This window comes from Leopardus geoffroyi, chromosome A2, assembly GCF_018350155.1.
Source record: "Leopardus geoffroyi isolate Oge1 chromosome A2, O.geoffroyi_Oge1_pat1.0, whole genome shotgun sequence".
In the NCBI taxonomy this organism is placed as follows: Eukaryota; Metazoa; Chordata; class Mammalia; order Carnivora; family Felidae; genus Leopardus; species Leopardus geoffroyi.
In genome coordinates this window covers 155,691,162-155,710,573 of record NC_059331.1, presented here as the reverse complement: position 1 = coordinate 155,710,573, position 19,412 = coordinate 155,691,162, and the positions used below count along the sequence as shown (strand labels likewise).

Sequence of the window (19,412 nt, the reverse complement as noted above, 5' to 3'; positions counted from 1 at the left end):
ATTTAATTCAGTTCCTTTAAAATCCCAACAGTGTTTTTTGCAGACATAAGAAAAATCCATCCTGAAATTCATGTGGAGGCTCAATGAATCCTGAATAACCAAGCATTCTTGAGAAAGAGCAAAATTGGAGGTCTCACACTTCCTGATCTTTAAACTTTTTACATGCCTACTGAATGGCATAGACATCAGACATATAGATCAAGGAAATAAAGAGTCCAGAAATAAATGATCATGTATGTGGTCAAAGGATCTTTGACAAGAGTGCCACAGCCCCCTCTGGGGGGGGAGGCAGGGAGGAAAAACCCTTCCACAATGGTACTGGCAAAACTGGATATGCACGTGCAAAACAATGAGGTTGGACCCTTACCTTATACTATATGCAGATTATCTCCAAATAGATCAAAGGCATAAACATAAGAGCTGCAACTATAAAACCCCTTAGAAGAAAACATACAGGAAAAGCTTCACAATACTGGACTTGGCAGTAGTTTTTTAGGTAAGACACCAAAAGTACAGGCAACATGTAAAAATAGAGAAATAGGACTATATTAAAATTAAAAACTATATGAATCAGAAGCTTTGATGCAGCCACTCTGGAAAATAGTATGAAGGTTTCTCCAAAAGTTGAAAATAGAACTACCCTATGACCCAGCAATTGTACTACTACATTTTTAGCTGAAGAATACAAAAATGCTGATTTGAAGGGGCCAATGTTTATAGCAGTAATATCAGCAATAGCCAAATTATGGAAAGAGCCCAAATGTCTGTCAACTGATGAATGGATAAAGAAGATGTATTTATATACAATGGAATATTACTTGGCATTCAGAAAGAATGAAATCTTGCCATTTTGCAACAGTGTGGATGGAACTAGATTATTAGGCTATATGAAATAAGTTAATCAGAGAAAGACAAATATGATTTTACTCGTGTGGAATTTAAGAAACAAAACAGATGAACATAGGGGAAGGGAAGGAAAAATAAAATAACAGAGAAGGAGGCAAACCATAAGAGACTCTTAACTATAGAGAACAAACTGAAGGTTGAGGGGAGGTCGGTGCGGGGGGTGGGCTAGATAGGTGATGGGCATTAAGGAGGGCACTTATTGGGATGAGCACTGGGTGTTACATATAAGTGATGAATCACTAAATTCTACTCCTGAAACAAATACTACACTGTTAACTAACATGAATTTAAATAAAAAAAACCCACAAAACTATGTGAATCAGAACACAGTCATCTAAGTGAAAAGACAACTTATGGAATAAGACAACTTCTTTTCATATTTACAAATCATATATGCGATAAGGGGTTAATATTCAGAACGTATTTTTAAAAACTCCTACAACTCAACAACAAAAAACCTGTAAACAACCCGATTAAGAAAAGGGGAAAGGACTTAAATAGACATTTCTCCAAAGAAGATATACAAATAGCCAACAAACACGGGAAAAGATGCTCAACAGTAATCATTAGGAATATGCAAATCAAAGCTACAAGGAGCTACCACCTCACACCCATTACAATGCCTGTTATCAAAAAAAGAAAGGAAAAAAGAAAGGGAAAGAAAGAATGAATAACATGTTTTATTCAATGTAGTAGTAGAAGTCCTAGACACAGCAGACACACACACACACACACACACACACACACACAGAGGAATATTACAAAACCATAAAAATGGATCAGCTGAGGTGCCTAGGTGACTCAGTCGGTTAAGCATCTGATTTCAGCTCGTGTCATAATCTTGCAGTTCCTGAGTTCGAGCCCTGCGTCGGGCTCTGTGCTGACAGCTCAGAGCCTGGAGCCAGCCTCAGATTCTGTGTTTCCCTCTCTCTCTGCCCCTCTCCCGCTCGCAGTCTGTTTGTCTCTCTCAAAAATAAATAAACATTAAAAAAAAAAAAAAAAAAAAAAAGAATGAGCTCTTGCCAAAGAGGGTATTATGCTAAGTGAAATAAATCAGACTGAGAAAGACATATACCACATGATTTTACTTGCATGTGGAATCTACAAAATAAAACAGGAATAAACACAAAGCATAATCAGACCGGTAACTACAAAGAACACACTGATGGCTGCCAGAGGGTCAGAGAATAGAGGGATAGGCAAAATGGGTGAAGGGAAGTGGGGGGAGATACTTCCAGTTGATGGAATTAGTAAGTCATGGGGGTGAAAGACATAGGGATATTACTATTCTGATGTTGTATGGTGACAGATAGTAAGCTATACTTGTGAGCACAGCATAATGTATAGAGAAGTTGAATCACTATGTTGTACACTTGAAACTGAGGTAATGTGTGTCAGCTATATTCAAATTAAAAAAATGTTTTTAATTGATTTTGCTTTAAATGTTGACTTGTTGTTTCTCAGTGGTGGGTATATAGGAATCTGTTATACTTTCTGTTTCTATATGTACAAAATATTTCATAATCTTAATAAAAAACAAAATCAGTTTTGCTTTCAGTTGGTGAATAATGGATACTTGAGTTATGATTTTCCTTTAATATTAAGTTAGCTCTATAAATGATGTTGTATCTAACGTAGTAATCCGTATGACATTTTAAAGGTATTATAAAGGTAAGGTATTGAGCTTTATGAAATGATGCGAAAAAATATATAATTTATTCCTTTTACCTCATACTATATATTTCTGATACTATAGGTACCTGCAAGATGTGGAGTTACAGTCCGGGACAGTCTAAAGAAAGCTCTGATGATGAGAGGTCTAATCCCTGAGTGCTGTGCTGTTTACAGAATTCAGGATGGGTATGGTTTGTATGTGATGTGAAATTTTGTTTAAAAAGGCAAAAAAAACCTCAGACATTGAACTTTGGGGTGTTCTGTAGCATCTTTACCCAAACCTAGGGTGTTAAAATTTAAGTTTAGAAAAAAAAAAAAAAAAGCCTAAAGAAAATTTGCCAGCCTTTTGAGGAGTTAACATTAGACAGTTTTGTGTGATTATAGTATTTTGTTATTCTGATCAAATGACTTTATTTGGAGTTGGAGAATCTTAAAATTTTTGAACCATTTAGAGTGTGACTTATTTGAATAACGGACTCTACCCCACGCCCATTTTTAATATAAATTCATAGTTTCACAAAAGGCTTATCAAAATTAACATTTTACATTAAACTGTTTTTCTTTCAAAAAAGTGTCTAAAATTGTGCCAAGACCCCCCAAATTTTGAATCCTGTTTTTTTAAAAAATATCCTTTTTGGGGCATGTTGTCCCTTGAGTGCTGTTTTTATTTTTTTAGTTTTTACTTTTTTTTGAATGGATAGATAAATCCGTACCTGTGATTTTTTTTTTTTTTTTTTTTTGGAGGGGGGACCCTAGGAACAATCAATTTTCTGCTGTTGTAGGTCTTTTCTGGAGCTGACTTGAAGAAAAGAGTACATCTCTTTACCCTGCTGTTTGTCCAAGAGTGATACATTTATTTGGGGTAAACTTAAAAATTAATTTATTGCCATTTAAATTTCTAACGATGGAAGACCAGGGAGCCAAACCTCCCTCACCATTACTAGCCCCTCAATAACCAATTTTCATATCTTCAGCATGAGGTATGTGAAGATTTTTAGGTACGCTAACCAAGAAAGGCTGTGTCTACACTTTTCAGAGAGAAGAAACCAATTGGCTGGGACACTGATATCTCCTGGCTCACCGGAGAGGAATTGCATGTAGAAGTGTTGGAAAATGTTCCACTTACAACTCACAACTTTGTATGTACTTGTACATTTTTTCTCAGTGTCAAAAACGTTCAGGTTCTTGTGCATGAGTTTTTATTTAAGGAATATGCAATATGGATGAGTTATTTAGGGATTGATATTTGACCTAGGTTAAAATCAGTTCTTTAAAAACTTCGTATTTAAACTAGAGTTTTATTCTCATCATATACTTTCTTTTTAACTTGAAAAAGCAATAGATGACTTTCATTAAAAGGAACTAAAAAGAAGGGGCACCTGGGTGACTCTGTAAGTTAAGCGTCCACCTCTTGATTTCAGCTCAGTCATGATGTCACAGTCGTGAGGTAGAGCCTGCTTAAGATGCGCTTTCTCCCTCTCTGCCCATCCCCCGCGCGCATGTTCTTTCTCTCAAAAAAAAAAATTTTTTTTTAAAAAAGAACTAAAAAGAAAATTTGAATGGTACAGAAGTATATCAAGTAAAAAAATGAAAATAAGAGGGTAAACATTTGTTATTTTGTATTCTTCTAAACTATTTCTGTATATACAAATGTGTGCTTATACCTGTGAGCCCAAAGTTTTTTCCTTTCTCTTTTTTCCTTCCTCCCTTCCCGTTCTTTCCTTAAACGAAAGATGGAGTCATATTCTGTATGATATTCTTCACCTTAAAGAAAAAAAAAAATTCAACAGTGTATCATAGATCTCTTGCCACATCAGTACACCTAGGTTTGTGTTTATAGTGATTGCATAATAGCCCGTATTTAACCATCCTCTATTAATAGACATATAAGGGGTTTTAAAATCTATTTTGTACAGGGCTAAACAGAATTTTTGCATACAGCCTGATACACTTGTGTAAATGTTTCTGAAGGATGAGTTAATGGAAGTGGAGTAGTGCTCCTTGAGGACCTCTCCCTTCATCTGGGGTTTGCATTTGCTGGAACCTAGCCTAAGCTAAGTGTCACCAGCATGAGACCTGGAATGTGGGACATCTCCACCTTAGTGATGAGGGTATAGTGCCCAGAGTTTGAGAACTTACCCTCTAAAGGATAGGCAGAAGCCTAGAGTAGAATGATCTGTAAGGCAGGAATGCACTTCTTACTTTCTATTATATATGGAATTTTGACAATAGTTTATTTTTTCTAGATGGATAGTTATTGCTAACCTTTGGGCATCCAGTGCTTTCTCGTGTGCTTTGGTGATCAGTACAGCTGGACTCCTAAAGCAGATGAATGATGAGCTGATTTCCTTGGGGGTTTGTGCTTTCTGGGCTCCATTACTGGTGAATAATTTGTGCTTCAGTAAATAAGACATCTTTTTTTTATGTTTATTTTAAAATTTTTTTATGCTTATTTATTCTTGAGAGAGAGAGAGAGAGAGTGACAGCGCACAAGTGGAGGAAGGACAGAGAGAAAGGGAGACACAAGATGTGAAGCAGGCTCCAGGCTCTGAGCTGTAAGCACAGAGCCTGACGTGGGGCTTGAACTCACAAACCGTGAGAACATGATCAGAGCCGAAGTCAGATGCTTAACTGACTGAGCCACCCAAGCACCCCAAATGTTTACTTATTTTTGAGAGAGAGAGAGAGATAGACAGACAGTGAGCGGGGAAGGGGCAGAGAGAGAGAGAGAGAGAGAGACAGAATCTGAAGTAGGCTCCAGGCTCTAAGCTGTCAACTCAGAGCCCAACGTGGGGCTTGAACTCATGGACCACGAGATCATGACCTGAGCTGAAGTCAGAGGCTTAACCCACTAAACCACCCAGGTGCCCCAATAAATAAGGCATCTTTTTGATGAATGTCGTCAAGTCAGATTTACTATGTAGCAAGTAGTTTTGTAATGATGACCTAGCAAGTTCACTACTATTTATTATTTTTTTAATTTGTAGAATTTGGAGTGGATAAATCTGAAGATAATTTTAAGTTTTTAGGATCCCAAAACAGTAGAGCTTACATTTCACAATGATTACTAGTCTTTTTCTTAATTATTCTTCTTAGCTAGAAATCAGTTAAGAGGAGGTGAAAAATCTAATGTTAAAGTAGTGCCTTGGGAAGGTCCTTGCCACAAGAGAATAATGAAAACAAACTGCAGAGTATAAAAATCCTCACAACACAGTTGGAGACTTGCCAGTAAATATTTATTGAGAACTTTCCACTTACCACCACTGTTTCTGATCTGGGGATATAACAATGAATGAGAAAAACAATATCCTTGCCTTAGAGTAGAGAGACAGATGATTCGATAAGAACATTTCATAAACACTCTTAATTACCGTGTATGTATAAAGTACAGTAGATGCACAGAGTAGAGACTCCTAACCAGGCCTTGGAGGATCAGGAAAGTTTCCCAAAGGAAGAACTATCTAAGCTAAGGCCCAGTGGATGAGGGAAGAATACTCTCAACAGAAGGAACAGTGTAAAAGCATGGTACTTACAAGCTCTGAAAGAAGTTCAGGGGGTATGGAATCAAATTGGAGAGGGGATGGTTACAGTGCAGCAAGAGTTAGGGCTAGAGTAAGAAGAGTCCAGCTCGTGGGAGTCTTTGTAAGGCATGTCAAAGACTTGGACTTCTCTCCAAAATAATTGGAAATTGAATGCTTGTAAACAGGGGAGACCTGGGAGTGGATTTGTGTTTTAGAACAGTTGCCGTGAGTGCCATGTAGAGGCAGAGGAAAAGCCTGCGTTCCGTTTAAGAAAGGGAAAGAATTCCTCTCTTTGCTTCTCTCTGCTGGATCTTGCTGGCTACTGGAGGATAGCTGTTTATGCCTCCTGGTTCCATAGAATCCGTTATAAAAGCAGTTCCTTTGGTATTTGCCTGGGTTCCAGAAATCCCTGGGAACTGACAGGGTGGAAGTGGCAGGAAAGGTAGAAAATCTGCCTTCCCGTGCCCACTTTTATTGACAAGAGTATACTCATATTCAAGTGCATGTCACAATTTATACTCCTGCGTACCCACGTTTGCTTCTCATTTCCATTGCTCTCTGCTTCCCTTCCTCCTCCCCTCTTGCCTTGTGTGTTTTTTTCTTCTGTACATACACAAACAGCCTGGTACATGTGGGTTTCAAGTAGAAGTCAGTAACAGGAAGAAAAACTGCAAGTGAGTAGATTAATGAAAAAAGAAATTAGGGCTTCATGAAACTGAACAGATTATCAGATGAGTGAGAAATGGTTAGCAAAGAGGATCAGGTGACTATAAAATAATTCCTGTGAACACGTTTTGTATTTTTCTGTGCTCTGTCTTCTGAGATCCTGCGAGAAATACATAAAGTCCTCACGTTGGCGAGTAATGGCCACATAAATGTTAAAGGTTTTCTAATTTCTTGTATATCCAGAGACAAATGGAAAAGTAACAAAGCTAAAAACAAGTAGTTGCCTTTTATATTCTCTAGAAAGTGATACGTAGACCTTTTTAGGTGAAGAAAACAAGAGCCACTCTTGAAATCACTTGAATGTTCTCAAAAAGCTGGAATGTATCATGTGCCAAGATATCATTTTCCTGATGAGACATTATTGTTAAATATCTTTTTATCCTGCTAAATGTATGTTTATTGAAAAGAGTTTGGTATACTGTGGGTATTGAAATAAACTTACTGGCTCATGAAAGGCATTTGCATGGAATAGAAAGTTCTGATGTACATTATATATGGTCAGGATAAATACTGTTATATGAATATAGGTATGTCCTGGGTCATGATGTAAAATATACTTCTTACTGTTGTTTGTGATTAAAACTGTCTGAGACACTGAGATGAATTAAGGGTATATAGGAAAGACAAAGGACAAAATAGAGTCACCTATGCTTTCACCACTCTGAAATAGCCTCTGTTAACATTTCGGTATTTATCTTTCTTATATTTTCTGCTTATTCTATTTGTAAAACAAATACTCTAAAAATAATTTCTGGCTTCAGTAGTTATCAGGATAGAGCCTCCCTGACGCAGTTCTTATTATGTGACCCATGTCGTAGATCATTTGCCTTCTGACATGGAGTTCTTAAGTTTCCCATAGAGGAATGTTCACAAACCCATTTAGGTGTTCTAATCCTGTAACTGATAATTTGTTAAAAGTGGTTCTTACTGTCTTTTAGGTGATTTTCCTATCCCTTATCCTAGTCCGTTTCTGTTTTAAAGCTCTTTGGGTGGTTTTTTTTTTTTCTATTACTAAGTAGTAACTTTAAGCCAGAGTTCCTTGCTTTATCAACCTCAGCCATCATTTACTGATCACTGATTTTATAGGGAATTAGCTCATTTGTAGTGTTACAACCTTACCTTTTTCTTCCCCTTTAAATAATATACCATCCCACCCCACCATGTAAAAATAAATAAATAAATAAATAAATAAATAAATAAATAAATAAATAAAATGCCATTGTTTCTTGTTCTGTCAGCAGCAGCAAGCATCACTTAACTCCTTTCGTGGTACAGTTGTTACAGTGTGTCCTCACCCTTCCTTTCACGCCTGTTCCCTCTTTCTACTTGTTATCTCTACTTTTACTTTCATGGAGTCAGGTTGAAAATAGTTTCCAGTCTTTTATTCACTTTCCATCTTCTTGACTTCTGAGTTTTCTAAATTGGATATTGAGTGGGAGATAAGTACATATGGTTCATCTATTGCCTTGAACCCCCTGGTCTTCATTTTAATATCTTTGTGTGTAAGGCAGTTCTCATGATATGAACATATTAAAGATTTGTTATTTTAAGTGAATAAGTTGATTTCTAAAAAGATTCTTGCAAGTTTTTAAAATGCTCTCTGATGTTTTTACTTTGCAGGTACGGAAAACGTTTTTCACCTTAGCATTTTGTGACTTTTGTCGAAAGCTGCTTTTCCAAGGTTTTCGCTGTCAAACGTGTGGTTATAAATTTCACCAGCGTTGTAGTACAGAGGTTCCACTGATGTGTGTTAATTATGACCAACTTGAGTAAGTAATAAAAAAAAAAGTCTCTTTTCTATCTACCATTTTACATTTAACTTTTCTTAATGTGAAACTAGAGTATCTTAGAATCTGGGAATTTTCTTTCCAGTAGAGTTACAGAGAATTAAAAAAGGGTGGCTAGGGAATACAATGTAGTGTAGCCAGTACTGCTCCCCCAAATTTAATTCTGATTCAGCTGTACATTTCATTTATGTGTTATATTCTCTTCTAATGAATAAAGTTCCCTTGCCCATAGACATCACTGATAGATGGTTTTTGGGAGGAGAGTGGTGTGATTTAAACTAAGTTAACCATTATATTTTGGGATCACAGATCAGAGATTCTGATCCTATCACTATTTTGTAAATTATGTGTGTTCTCTCTCTCTTTCTCTCTTTCGGTCTCTCTCTCTCTCTCCTTCAACCTCCCCCGCCCAGTTTATTTGAAAGTAAGATATAAAATCTTTGTACCCAGCGTATCTTTCTAAAACTTCTATTTGCTTTATGCCACAGTTTCTCTAATAGATTAGACTGAGTCTATTGTAATCTTTTTTGTTGTTGTTGCTGCTGCTACTACCGTTAGGGTCTTATTACTTTGCTTGATCACTTGAGCAAAGAGAATTCAACTCTGTACTTTAAAGTACATTTGATGTAATCTAACTTAGCAGTTGATACATTTTCTTCTAATTCTTTAACCATAAAGCATGATTGTTCCCCTCTAATATATAGAAATTTGCTGGATAGAACAATTAGTTCTAGATTATAAGCTTGCCTTTCAAAGTGCAATATAATTTTTTATAAATAAGCCTTTAGGCAAAAAACGACTAATTGAATTTAACAGTCATTTCTGAAAGTGGAATTTGATCTCAAATATTTCTGTTAACTCTATAATGTATTCTGGTGTGTGAAGCTTCTGGGTTTTGCACAAGTTAGGTTTGTTTTGTTTTGTTTTTGTTTTTGCCTCACAGTTTGCTGTTTGTCTCCAAGTTCTTTGAACACCACCCAATACCACAGGAGGAGGCCTCCATAGCAGAGACTGCCCTAACGTCTGGATCGTCCCCTTCTGCCCCCCCCTCCGATTCTACTGGGTATGACTTGACTCCTGCTGTTCAATAACAATGCTACTTGAGCTGGTTTCTTTTGGATCTTTTGGTTAATTATGAACCTTTCCAACACTTGGACTGTTAAATCAAGGATTTTTCTCCAAATAACTTATTTTATCACATCAGACAAATGAATGATCACACAGGCAAATGTACACAATTTTATCACATCAGGCAAATGCACATGAATTCGGTAAAGGTACATGGGATTAAAACTGACTTAGACTCTTTCAGGACCAACCTTGGAAAAAAATCAAGCAGCAGATCATTTAGAGTTCCTGCCTTGTGCTCATCACTTTACTAGGTAATATCAAATAAGAAGTCTGTGATTCCCATTTAATTTTTTTTTTTTCAACGTTTATTTATTTTTGGGACAGAGAGAGACAGAGCATGAACGGGGGAGGGGCAGAGAGAGAGGGAGACACAGAATCGGAAACGGGCTCCAGGCTCTGAGCCATCAGCCCAGAGCCCGACGCGGGGCTCGAACTCACGGACCGCGAGACCGTGACCTGGCTGAAGTCGGATGCTTAACCGACTGCGCCACCCAGGCGCCCCTGTGATTCCCATTTAGAAAAGCAGCATTAAACCAATGAGACAATGGCAAACAATTTAAAAATAGTCTGCAATTTATGACATAATATTTTAAATGATGTGAGGACATAAATATTACCATGTTTACCATAGAAGAGAGAATAGTGAGTATAGTCAAGAACATTTAGTGAAGAAATGGGATATGAATTCTAGAATGTGGATGAGCCCAGGGAATAAAAAGCATGATGATGGGTGGTGGGATGGTAAGATTTGAGAGATAGTGAACAGAGGCTAATCTAAGTTGATAAGTAACATGTGTAAACCCAAATAATGAAGAGTGTTGAAATTCAGACTAGAATTTAGGCTTAAGATTTAACACAAGAGGGGGAAAAGGTACTTTTTGAGCAGAGAACTGGCTGGTCAAAATGATTTTAAGGAAAGGATCACCACATAGCAATGAGAGATAGATTGTTGGAGAAATGTCTAGGGTGAAGAAGGCCAACTAAGATGCTGTTCATAGTGGAGACAATGAGTGGCAATAAAGACTTGAAGTGGGCTGTATGGAGAAGGGATGGATATGCACAAAGTGTAAGGAAAAAAATTAATAGTGTTGTTAGTTGTGGAGGATAAATGAGAAAACTGACTTTAAAGATAATATAAAGGCATCATATATTCAAGTTTCATATAGGAAAAAAAAGAAAAAAGATGATGAGTTTAATAGATATTAGTATTTTGTTGGAGAATTTCTTATGTATGTCTGCATACTCTGTTGGGTTTGAGGCAGAATAAATTATGCTATATTTGGAGCATATGGTTAAAAAAAAATAAAGTCCTCACATGGCATTCTCTCTTATAATATTCCAGAGATAGTTAAGATCAGAAATATTTATTGTCAGTTTGAACCCTACTTCCTTCCTTTCTTCACAAGGTAATGCTATTTTTTCTACCTAGAGAGAGAAGACAGTAAGTGGATAATCCCAAGAGACCTGTAATTTTACAAAGCCAACCTTTCTAGAGGTTTCATAGGCTAGAAAATTTACTAAAGATTTGTATTAAGGACTGTATTTTTATCTACTTAGAAACACTAGAAAATGCAACCATTTATTTATTTAGTCAGGTCATAACAGTTACCTGCTCTAGTGGAGTCATTTTATTCCTGCTGTCTCTATCATTAGTTCTTTGCACCTGTGTCTTCCTTAGGAGATCTAAGTGTTATTGTTTGTTTTGATTTTTAATTAACCTTCTGGCTATGGTAGAACTCCCAGTTCTGTAGACCATGATGCCTTTCCAGTGGCAGGTCCTAGTTCTATGAGCAGAGTTACAGAACACCATAATGAAATTAACTTGGTTTCTCTGAAGGTTTATAATGGTAATGATCCAGGGCAGGTGCCTTTCAGTGAAGGGATGCTGTCTTAAAATTGAGAAACCATTTGCCTATGCCATGAGTATTTTATGTATAACTAAACTGTAGTACCTTCTGGTCTTGAGCAAATGATAAAAAAGATATTCAAACTTTTGTTTCCCTGATGCTTTTATGTCACAAGTGTCTGTGTATGCCTGTGAAAAGATAGAAGCCAATCCTGTTCTGTATTGCTGCTCCTTTGCATTATGTTAATAGTCTTTATAATAATTCTGGTGGTCATGAAGCACATAGAATAATGGATGTAACCAAGACATATTGGAGAAGTGATACATTGCCCAGTTTTGAATTAAAAGTTAGAGGTACCTCCTTTTCTGCTTTTTAAAAATGTTATGGAATGTGTGAATGTATAAAAAGTCAGCATTTTAAAATTTACATATTGCTGGGGCCCCTGGGTGGCTCAGTCAGTTAAGTGACCAACTCTTGGTTTTGGCTCAGGTCATGATCTCACAATTTGTGGGGTCGAGCCCCACATCAGGCTCTGCACTGGCAGCATGAGGCCTGCTTGGGATTCTCTCTGTCTGCTTCTCCCCTGGTCGTACTCTTTCTCTCTTAAAATAAATAAATAAACTTTAAAAAATAAAATTTACATATTGCTGAACAGAAGGAGTCACACTGCTTCAAAGCTTTTAATATTCTTTTTTTTTTTTTTTTTTTACCGTTTGTTTGTTTTTGAGAGGGGTTGGGGCAGGCAGAGAGAGGAGACAGAGGATCCGAAGCGTGTTCTATACTGACAGCAGAGAGCCTGATACTGGATTCAAACTCAGGAACTGTGAGATCATGACCTGAGCTGAAGTCAGTCATTTAACCAACTGAGCCACCCAGGCGCCAAAATTTTGAATATTTTTTTTTTTTTTAATGTTTATGTTTGAGAGAGAGACAGAGTGTGAGCAGGGGAGGGGCAGAGAGAGAGGGAGACAGAATCTGAAGCAGGCTCCAGGCTCCGCACCGTTGGCACAGAGCCCGACACGGGGCTCAAACTTGTGAACCGTGAGATCATGATCTGAGCCGAAGTCGGATGCTCAACCCACTGAGCCACTCAGGCGCCGCCCCCCCCCCCCAACTTTTAATATTCCAGATTGAAAATAAGATCTAAACTAAGTGGTAATTTGCTGAAGAGTGTTAGAGGTAAAAATTTTTTATTTTTAATCTGATACTGCTTTAAAGAGGTTTGCAACAAGATAGATAGAGGTGTCATTAGGAGAAAGCCAGTTACTGGCTGCCAACATACTTCACTGGGTATAAATTGTGTTGGTCCGGGTAAAGATGTCCTAGTGTGGAAATTCAATTTTATCAGTCCCCAGAAATGATGAGAGTTAGAGATACACTCGTTTACAGTAACCAGAATTAGAAAAGACTGAATCAAAATTCTAGGTAATTCATTTCTTTGAGAAATATAGCTGTTGTATAGACCAGAGTTCTTGTGTTGGATGGACCAGCACTCCACTGTTGGAAGATATTTTTGAGAAACCAAATTATAATCCAAAGACTGCTTTTGTTAAGCATGGGATTAGCACATGGCTCAGGGGCACCTGGGTGGCTCAGTTGATTAATCATCCAACTCTTGATTTCGGCTCAGGTCACGGTCTCGCAGTTCGTCAGATCAAGCCCCATTTCGGGCTCTGCGCTAGCAGAGCAGAGACTGCTTGGTATTCTCTCTCTTTGCCCATTCTCCGTTTGTGCTCTCTTTCTCTTGCTCCAAATAAACTTAAAAAAAAAAAAGGACATGGCTCAGATGTTTAATGACATTAGGATATAATAACTTGAAGTTTCTCACAAAATTATAATACACTGGGCATCAGTGCTAGGTAAATTGATTTCATGGACCACCATATGCCCTCCACTGGGTGATGTTAGATACCAGCTGCCAAATATAGTCTTTCTCATTTTGTGAATAGGCAGATATCGTCACTTTCTTATGTATCCATTTTTTTAGATAATAAAATTTATCAGATTAAATCCTGGTTTTCGTTTCTCCTGCTTCTGAACCAATGCCCTTTGAATACATGTTTCTGCTCTGTTATAGACTACATGTTGCAGTCATAGTCTTAATTCAGTAACTTTCAAAAATGACTTGCTGTCACTTAATGCCTGCATCAGATCAATTATATTAGATTGATCCATTATATTAGGTTAATTAGAATGCCCTGTACAACTGTAGTTAATTCAGGCTTTTTCCACATTTAAGTCCTAACTTAAAGTATGCAATTGCCTTGAGACTTTAAATTAGACTATAGTTTTTTAAAAGTAGGTACACTTTCCAAAACTTTTTAAAAACCATTTATCATTTTTACATTCTTTTACCTGTTCTCAAAATCCCTTAGCAAAAGCCATATATTGGCTGCCTAAGGCAAAATTAAAGAAAGCTCTGTCACAAATTAAAAATTTCTCAATAATGACAATAAAAATTTTCTTAAGGCCAGGTCCATCAGTCTTAACCTGTAATTTTCAGTGGGTGATAACCAAGTCTTTAAACTACATAATATTTTATTATTTTTATTTCAGTTATAAGTGGACTGAGTATGAACAAATAAGCTCAAAATTTCTTTCCCTACCTTTGATAGCGTACTTCAAAGAGTAAAACAATAAATGGGTGGGATTCAGATTTTGTTAAAATGCTTTATTCGGAACCTTAGGGGAAAAAAAAATCTTTTTGTCACTATTTGGCTTCTTTGGCTTTTCAAACCTTTTCTACTATTTTTTTCTTCCCGTACCTTCCCAAACCTGTCTCCTCACAAAATGTCTTTTTATTCCCTCCACATTTTCATTTTGGCTGTGTCTTAATAACCAATAAAAAATGATGATTAGTTATAGAGTTTGCATTAAATGGGGTGGAATGAGGGCACCTGGATGGCTCAGTCGGTTAAGCATCCGACTTTGTCTCAGGTCATGATCTTGCAGTATGTGGGTTCGAGCCCCGCGTTGGACTTTGTGCTGACAGCTCAGACCCTGGAGCCTGCTTCGGATTCTCTGTCTCCCTCTCTCTCTGCCTCTCCCCCACTCGTGCTCTGTCTCTCAAAAATAAACATTTAAAAAAATAAAAATAAAAAATAAAATAAATGGGGTGAAATGATACCAGTCTTTGTAGAGAGGCTGTGAGCACTGCATCATTCATTGGTCTTGATGGAGCTCATCAGGACAGCCATACCTTTTCTTTCACATGATACTCACCCTTCCCAGCTCCCTTGGATATTCTTTCTGAGGAGCCTAGACTACTCACAGGTATTTACAGTCTATTCACAAAACTTGAGTGTGCTTTGTGAGTATGAGGTTAATTTCAGGGCAATGAGAGATCGTAGAATTTGTTATTTATCTACAGTAACAAAATAGATCACTGTCACCTATTTTGATGATTTCATCAAAAGCAATTTTAAAGAAGATTTGCTTTAATGCTTATTACTTGATTCTCTTGCATCTCTTAATTATTGGACATGGTAAGAATGATAAAATATGAGAGGCTGACACTATAAGGATCATCTTTTGGATATGCAAATGGTCTTTTGCTATTGTTCAAGATTTTAATTTAACTCTGTGTAAAGCAACAGATACATCTTCCAGGTCCTGGAATCCACAGGTGTATTTTCAAAATATAATTTCCTAATACTTTGCATAAAAATTCCATTTTAGTATCTAGAAATGGCAAAGGTAGAAAAAAATAGATTTTATTCAGTCAATCTCTAGTATTTAGAGATTTTTGTGTAACTTTAAAGAGTTTCTTTAGCTGATTAACTACAGGTAATTTCTAGCCATTTTTAGATTTCCCTGGAGTTCTTGGATAAGAATCAGTGTTCTTGTCATTAATTGTCCCTAGAGGGTCTGCTTCAGCAAAAGCAGCTCTTCAGTATTAATTATAGGCATATATTAGTTTTTTAAACACCGTTACTGCTGGGTTTTTAATGCTTTAAAGATTTTATTGGAGAATACGAAAACAAGGAAATCTTTAGATCACCCATTTTTTGTTTTTATCTCTTTAAAGTTGCTCTGAATCTTATCTTTCAATGACTTGATTTTTCCAGGCCCCAAATTCTCACCAGTCCGTCTCCTTCAAAATCCATTCCAATTCCACAGCCTTTCCGACCAGCAGATGAAGATCATCGAAATCAATTTGGACAGCGAGACCGGTCCTCATCAGCTCCAAATGTGCATATAAATACAATAGAACCTGTCAATATTGATGTAAGTATGCAGCATTATTAGAACTAAAAAAATTCAATTATATTTCTTTTTCTGCTACATTTATAATATAGATCAGAAATAAGTGCCATCTTTCAAGTGTCACAGTCATTAGGTGATTGACTTCGTGAATTAGTGATCAGAAAAAACTTGTCATCTTCTCTGATGGTATTAATACTTAACTGATGCCAAATTGTGGAGTTGTTCGGATTTGTTGCCTTATGATATTGTTTCTGCAAAAGTCTTACCTTCATTTATTTAATAGATAGTCCCTTGGCCATTTCATGGTAAAGAAATAAGGGTACCATTGCAGATTTTCTATTTGGATCAATTTGAAATCTGTATCTAAATTTCTAAAAGTACAGTTTTAAGTTAAATAACCCTTTAGGACTAATCATTACTTTATGTACAAGATATGCAAAGCTACTTTTTACCTTCCTTACTTTTTTTTTAAAATGTTTATTTTTGAGAGAGAGGGTAAGTGGAGGAGGAGCAGAGAAATAGAGACAGAGGATCTAAGCAGGCTCCATGCTGTCAGCACAGAGCCCGGTGTGGCGCTCGAACTCACTTTTCTTTTCTTTTCTTTTTTTTTTTTAACATTTATTTATTTTTGAGAGACAGAAAGAGACAGAGCGTGAGCAGGGGAGGGGGCAAAGAGAGAGGGAGACACAGAATCCGAAGCAGGATCAGACTTCGAGCTGTTAGCACAGAGCCCAATGCAGGGCTCAAACTCGTGAGACACCTGAACTCGTGAACCACGAGATCATAACCTGAGCTGAAGTCAGACGCTCAACCGACTGAGCCACCAACACGCCCCAACAGACTTTCCTTAAAGTAAATATTTTAGGCTCATGGGTCATATGATTTCTGATGACAGCTGTTGAACTTTGTCATTGTAGTGTGAAAGCAGAGATAATACCTTATAAACAAATGGGTGAGGCTTTATTCTCATAAAACTTTATTTACAAAATAATCCAGTAATTGAGTTACAGAAGAGAATAATGTGCTCTTACTACCTGAGCTGTGGTGGGATGGGGGTCCTGATCTTGGAATTAGGTGTCATTTCTCCCAGAATTTGTGCTTTCAGATAAAGAGTGTAAGTTATTCCTAATCTCTGTAATAAGCAACAAAACAGAAAAGCTGCCAACCTTGTTTGCCTTGGAAACTAATTATATTTAAAAGGGAAGTTAAAAAACTATTTCCCCACATAAACAGGGTACTAAAATTAGTGAGGTGGTTTTGTGTGTGTGTTAGAAGATAGGAGTTGTTCTCATTATACAAGCATTCCTTATGTGAGTCTTCCTAGTTATATAAAGTTGAGTAGAGAAGCAAAAACTTTCCTAACAGGAAAATATTCACTTATTAACAGGCTACTTTAGTATTAGTCCCCACTCAGATATCTTTCTCCATCTAATACCATTTTGCATTCCAACCCCCATACATCATTACCCAACATTTCAATGAAAATATAATGCAAATTGATTGCAAATCTGGCAAAAAAAAGAAAGAAAAGATTTAAAGATTTTATAAAGATAGTGAAAAATGACTTTGGAGAACTACTGAAATTACAAAAAGCCATTGAAAAATAAGGATACAGTAGAATTAAATTAGTCCAGGTAACAATAGAAGAGAAAAGATCCTTAGAGATGACAATATAATAGGTTCTTCAAATGAAAATGATTTAAATATCAAAGGATTGTTAGAGGCCCTTCAGGGAATTGATGAAACCCTCTAAAATTTTTATAAAAATGGTTATGCTTGCTATGTAAAAGATGAATATGAAAACGAGGATTTCAGTTGGTGCTATAGCTTTCGTATTATGAACAACAAAAAACTTGATTCCTGTGTTCTGATAATTAGCATATTGAAATTGTAACTTAAAATTTATTAAATATAAAAGAAAATCTTTATTATAAATTTTAATTTCATTTTTCAAGATGAGCTTCCAAATTCCAGACATCCTTCCCACTTTTTCTATGAGATTTTTTTCTCTATTTTTATTGCATTTATTTTAAGTGGCCTTTGCCTAATATTAATTTTTCTCAACTAATAAGGTCTAGGTAGGCCTGAATACAAAGGAAGAAAATAGTAGGAGAGGGAAATATGGGAATAATGAGATTGTGAAATAAGAAACCAAATCTTATTTCTAAATTAGGTCTATTCTCATTATGTTCAAAATTGTAGCTATCTTGGGGTACCTGGGTGGCTCAGTCCAGTTAAGCTTTTGACTCTGGATTTTGGCTCAGGTCATGATCTCACAGTTTGTGAGTTCAAGCCCCCTGTCAGGCTCTGTGCTTGCTGTCGGCATGGACCCTGCTTGGAATTCTTTCTCCCTCCTTCCCTCTCTCTGCCCCTACCCTCTCTCAAAATAAATTAAAAAAAATTTTTTAAACGATTTTTTTAAACATTTGTTTATTTTTGAGAGACAGAGCACGAACAGGGGAGGGGCAGAGAGAGAGAGGGAGACACCGAATCCAAAGCAGGCTCCAGGCTCTGAGCTGTCAGCACAGAGCCCGACACTGGCCTCGAACCCACAAAGTGTAAGATCATGTCCTGAGCTGAAGTCGGATGCTTAACTGACTGAGCCACCCAGGTGCCCCAAAATAAATAATTAAAAAAAAAAAGTTATATCCAGTTTTCCTTTCAGTACTAACATCATTTTAGACTGTTTCCCTCTAGACTTTTCCTCTTAGTGTTACTGTTCTATTCTCTGAGGCTTGAATATTTGGGGTATCATCTTTATATCTTGACTTTTCTTCCTTCCTTTTAACCAAATAGTCATAAGGTATCACCTTTTCCTTTTGGTAATGCATCTCAAATTTGTTCTCATTACTACCACCCTCTGAGCCCATATTTCTTTATTTGAATTAATTAATCTCCTAAATGGATTTCCTGCCATTGGTTTCTCTCTATCCATTTCCATTCTTTATGTTAGTGTCCGAATAATTTTTTTATACCTCTGCCATCATCTGTTTCCTTGTTCCAAAACTTTCATTGACTTCCATTGATTATAAGATAATATATAAATGCTTTAGCATTTTCATTCAGTTTCAGTCATTCAGATCCAATCATTATTTATCATTTATTATTCTAGTAAATAAGTTTTTTTTAACTTGTTTTTGACATACTTGGCAATGCTGACTCTGGGATAGGAACTGTCAGAATTGGGAATTAAAGATGAATTAGCATATAGTCTGTGATCGCAAAGAGGTCACAGTCTAATGGATGAATCAGACATATAAATAGATGCAAAAATATATAGCGGTAGTTTATAGAAGAGGGTGATAATCCTATATGCCACAGGGTAGAGTTTATCACTGTATTTAACAGAGAAAGGACATTTAAGCCACATTATAAAAGATGAATGCGTAGGAGTTCATTAAATTCACTAGGTGGGGGTTTTAAGAAGAAAGGGCATTTGTTAAGGAAATAGTACATGCAAAAAATATGGAAGTACCTTTACTTAGGATGTAATTAATAATGCACATTGTAGGAGTTTCTGGTTCAGGAGAAGAGTAGGGAAAAGAAGACAAAACTAGGTAGGTAGAGTCCATACTTAAAGGCATTGTCAAGTCTTTAAGGTTTCTGTGGTTGCT

The 19,412-nt window shown here is 36.6% G+C and overlaps 1 protein-coding gene across 5 annotated transcripts in view; it reads left to right on the top strand.

The window, feature by feature from the left end:
• BRAF (B-Raf proto-oncogene, serine/threonine kinase) overlaps positions 1 to 19,412 on the top strand; it is a 174,685-nt gene that overhangs the window by 96,561 nt on the left and 58,712 nt on the right. For all 5 annotated transcript variants that reach the window (XM_045495890.1, XM_045495891.1, XM_045495894.1 and 2 more), the window contains exons 4-8: positions 2,663 to 2,766; positions 3,617 to 3,719; positions 8,448 to 8,596; positions 9,558 to 9,677; positions 15,660 to 15,819. In XM_045495890.1, the coding sequence (XP_045351846.1) occupies positions 2,663 to 2,766; positions 3,617 to 3,719; positions 8,448 to 8,596; positions 9,558 to 9,677; positions 15,660 to 15,819 (636 nt within the window). The remainder of the gene's footprint in view (positions 1 to 2,662; positions 2,767 to 3,616; positions 3,720 to 8,447; positions 8,597 to 9,557; positions 9,678 to 15,659; positions 15,820 to 19,412) is intronic.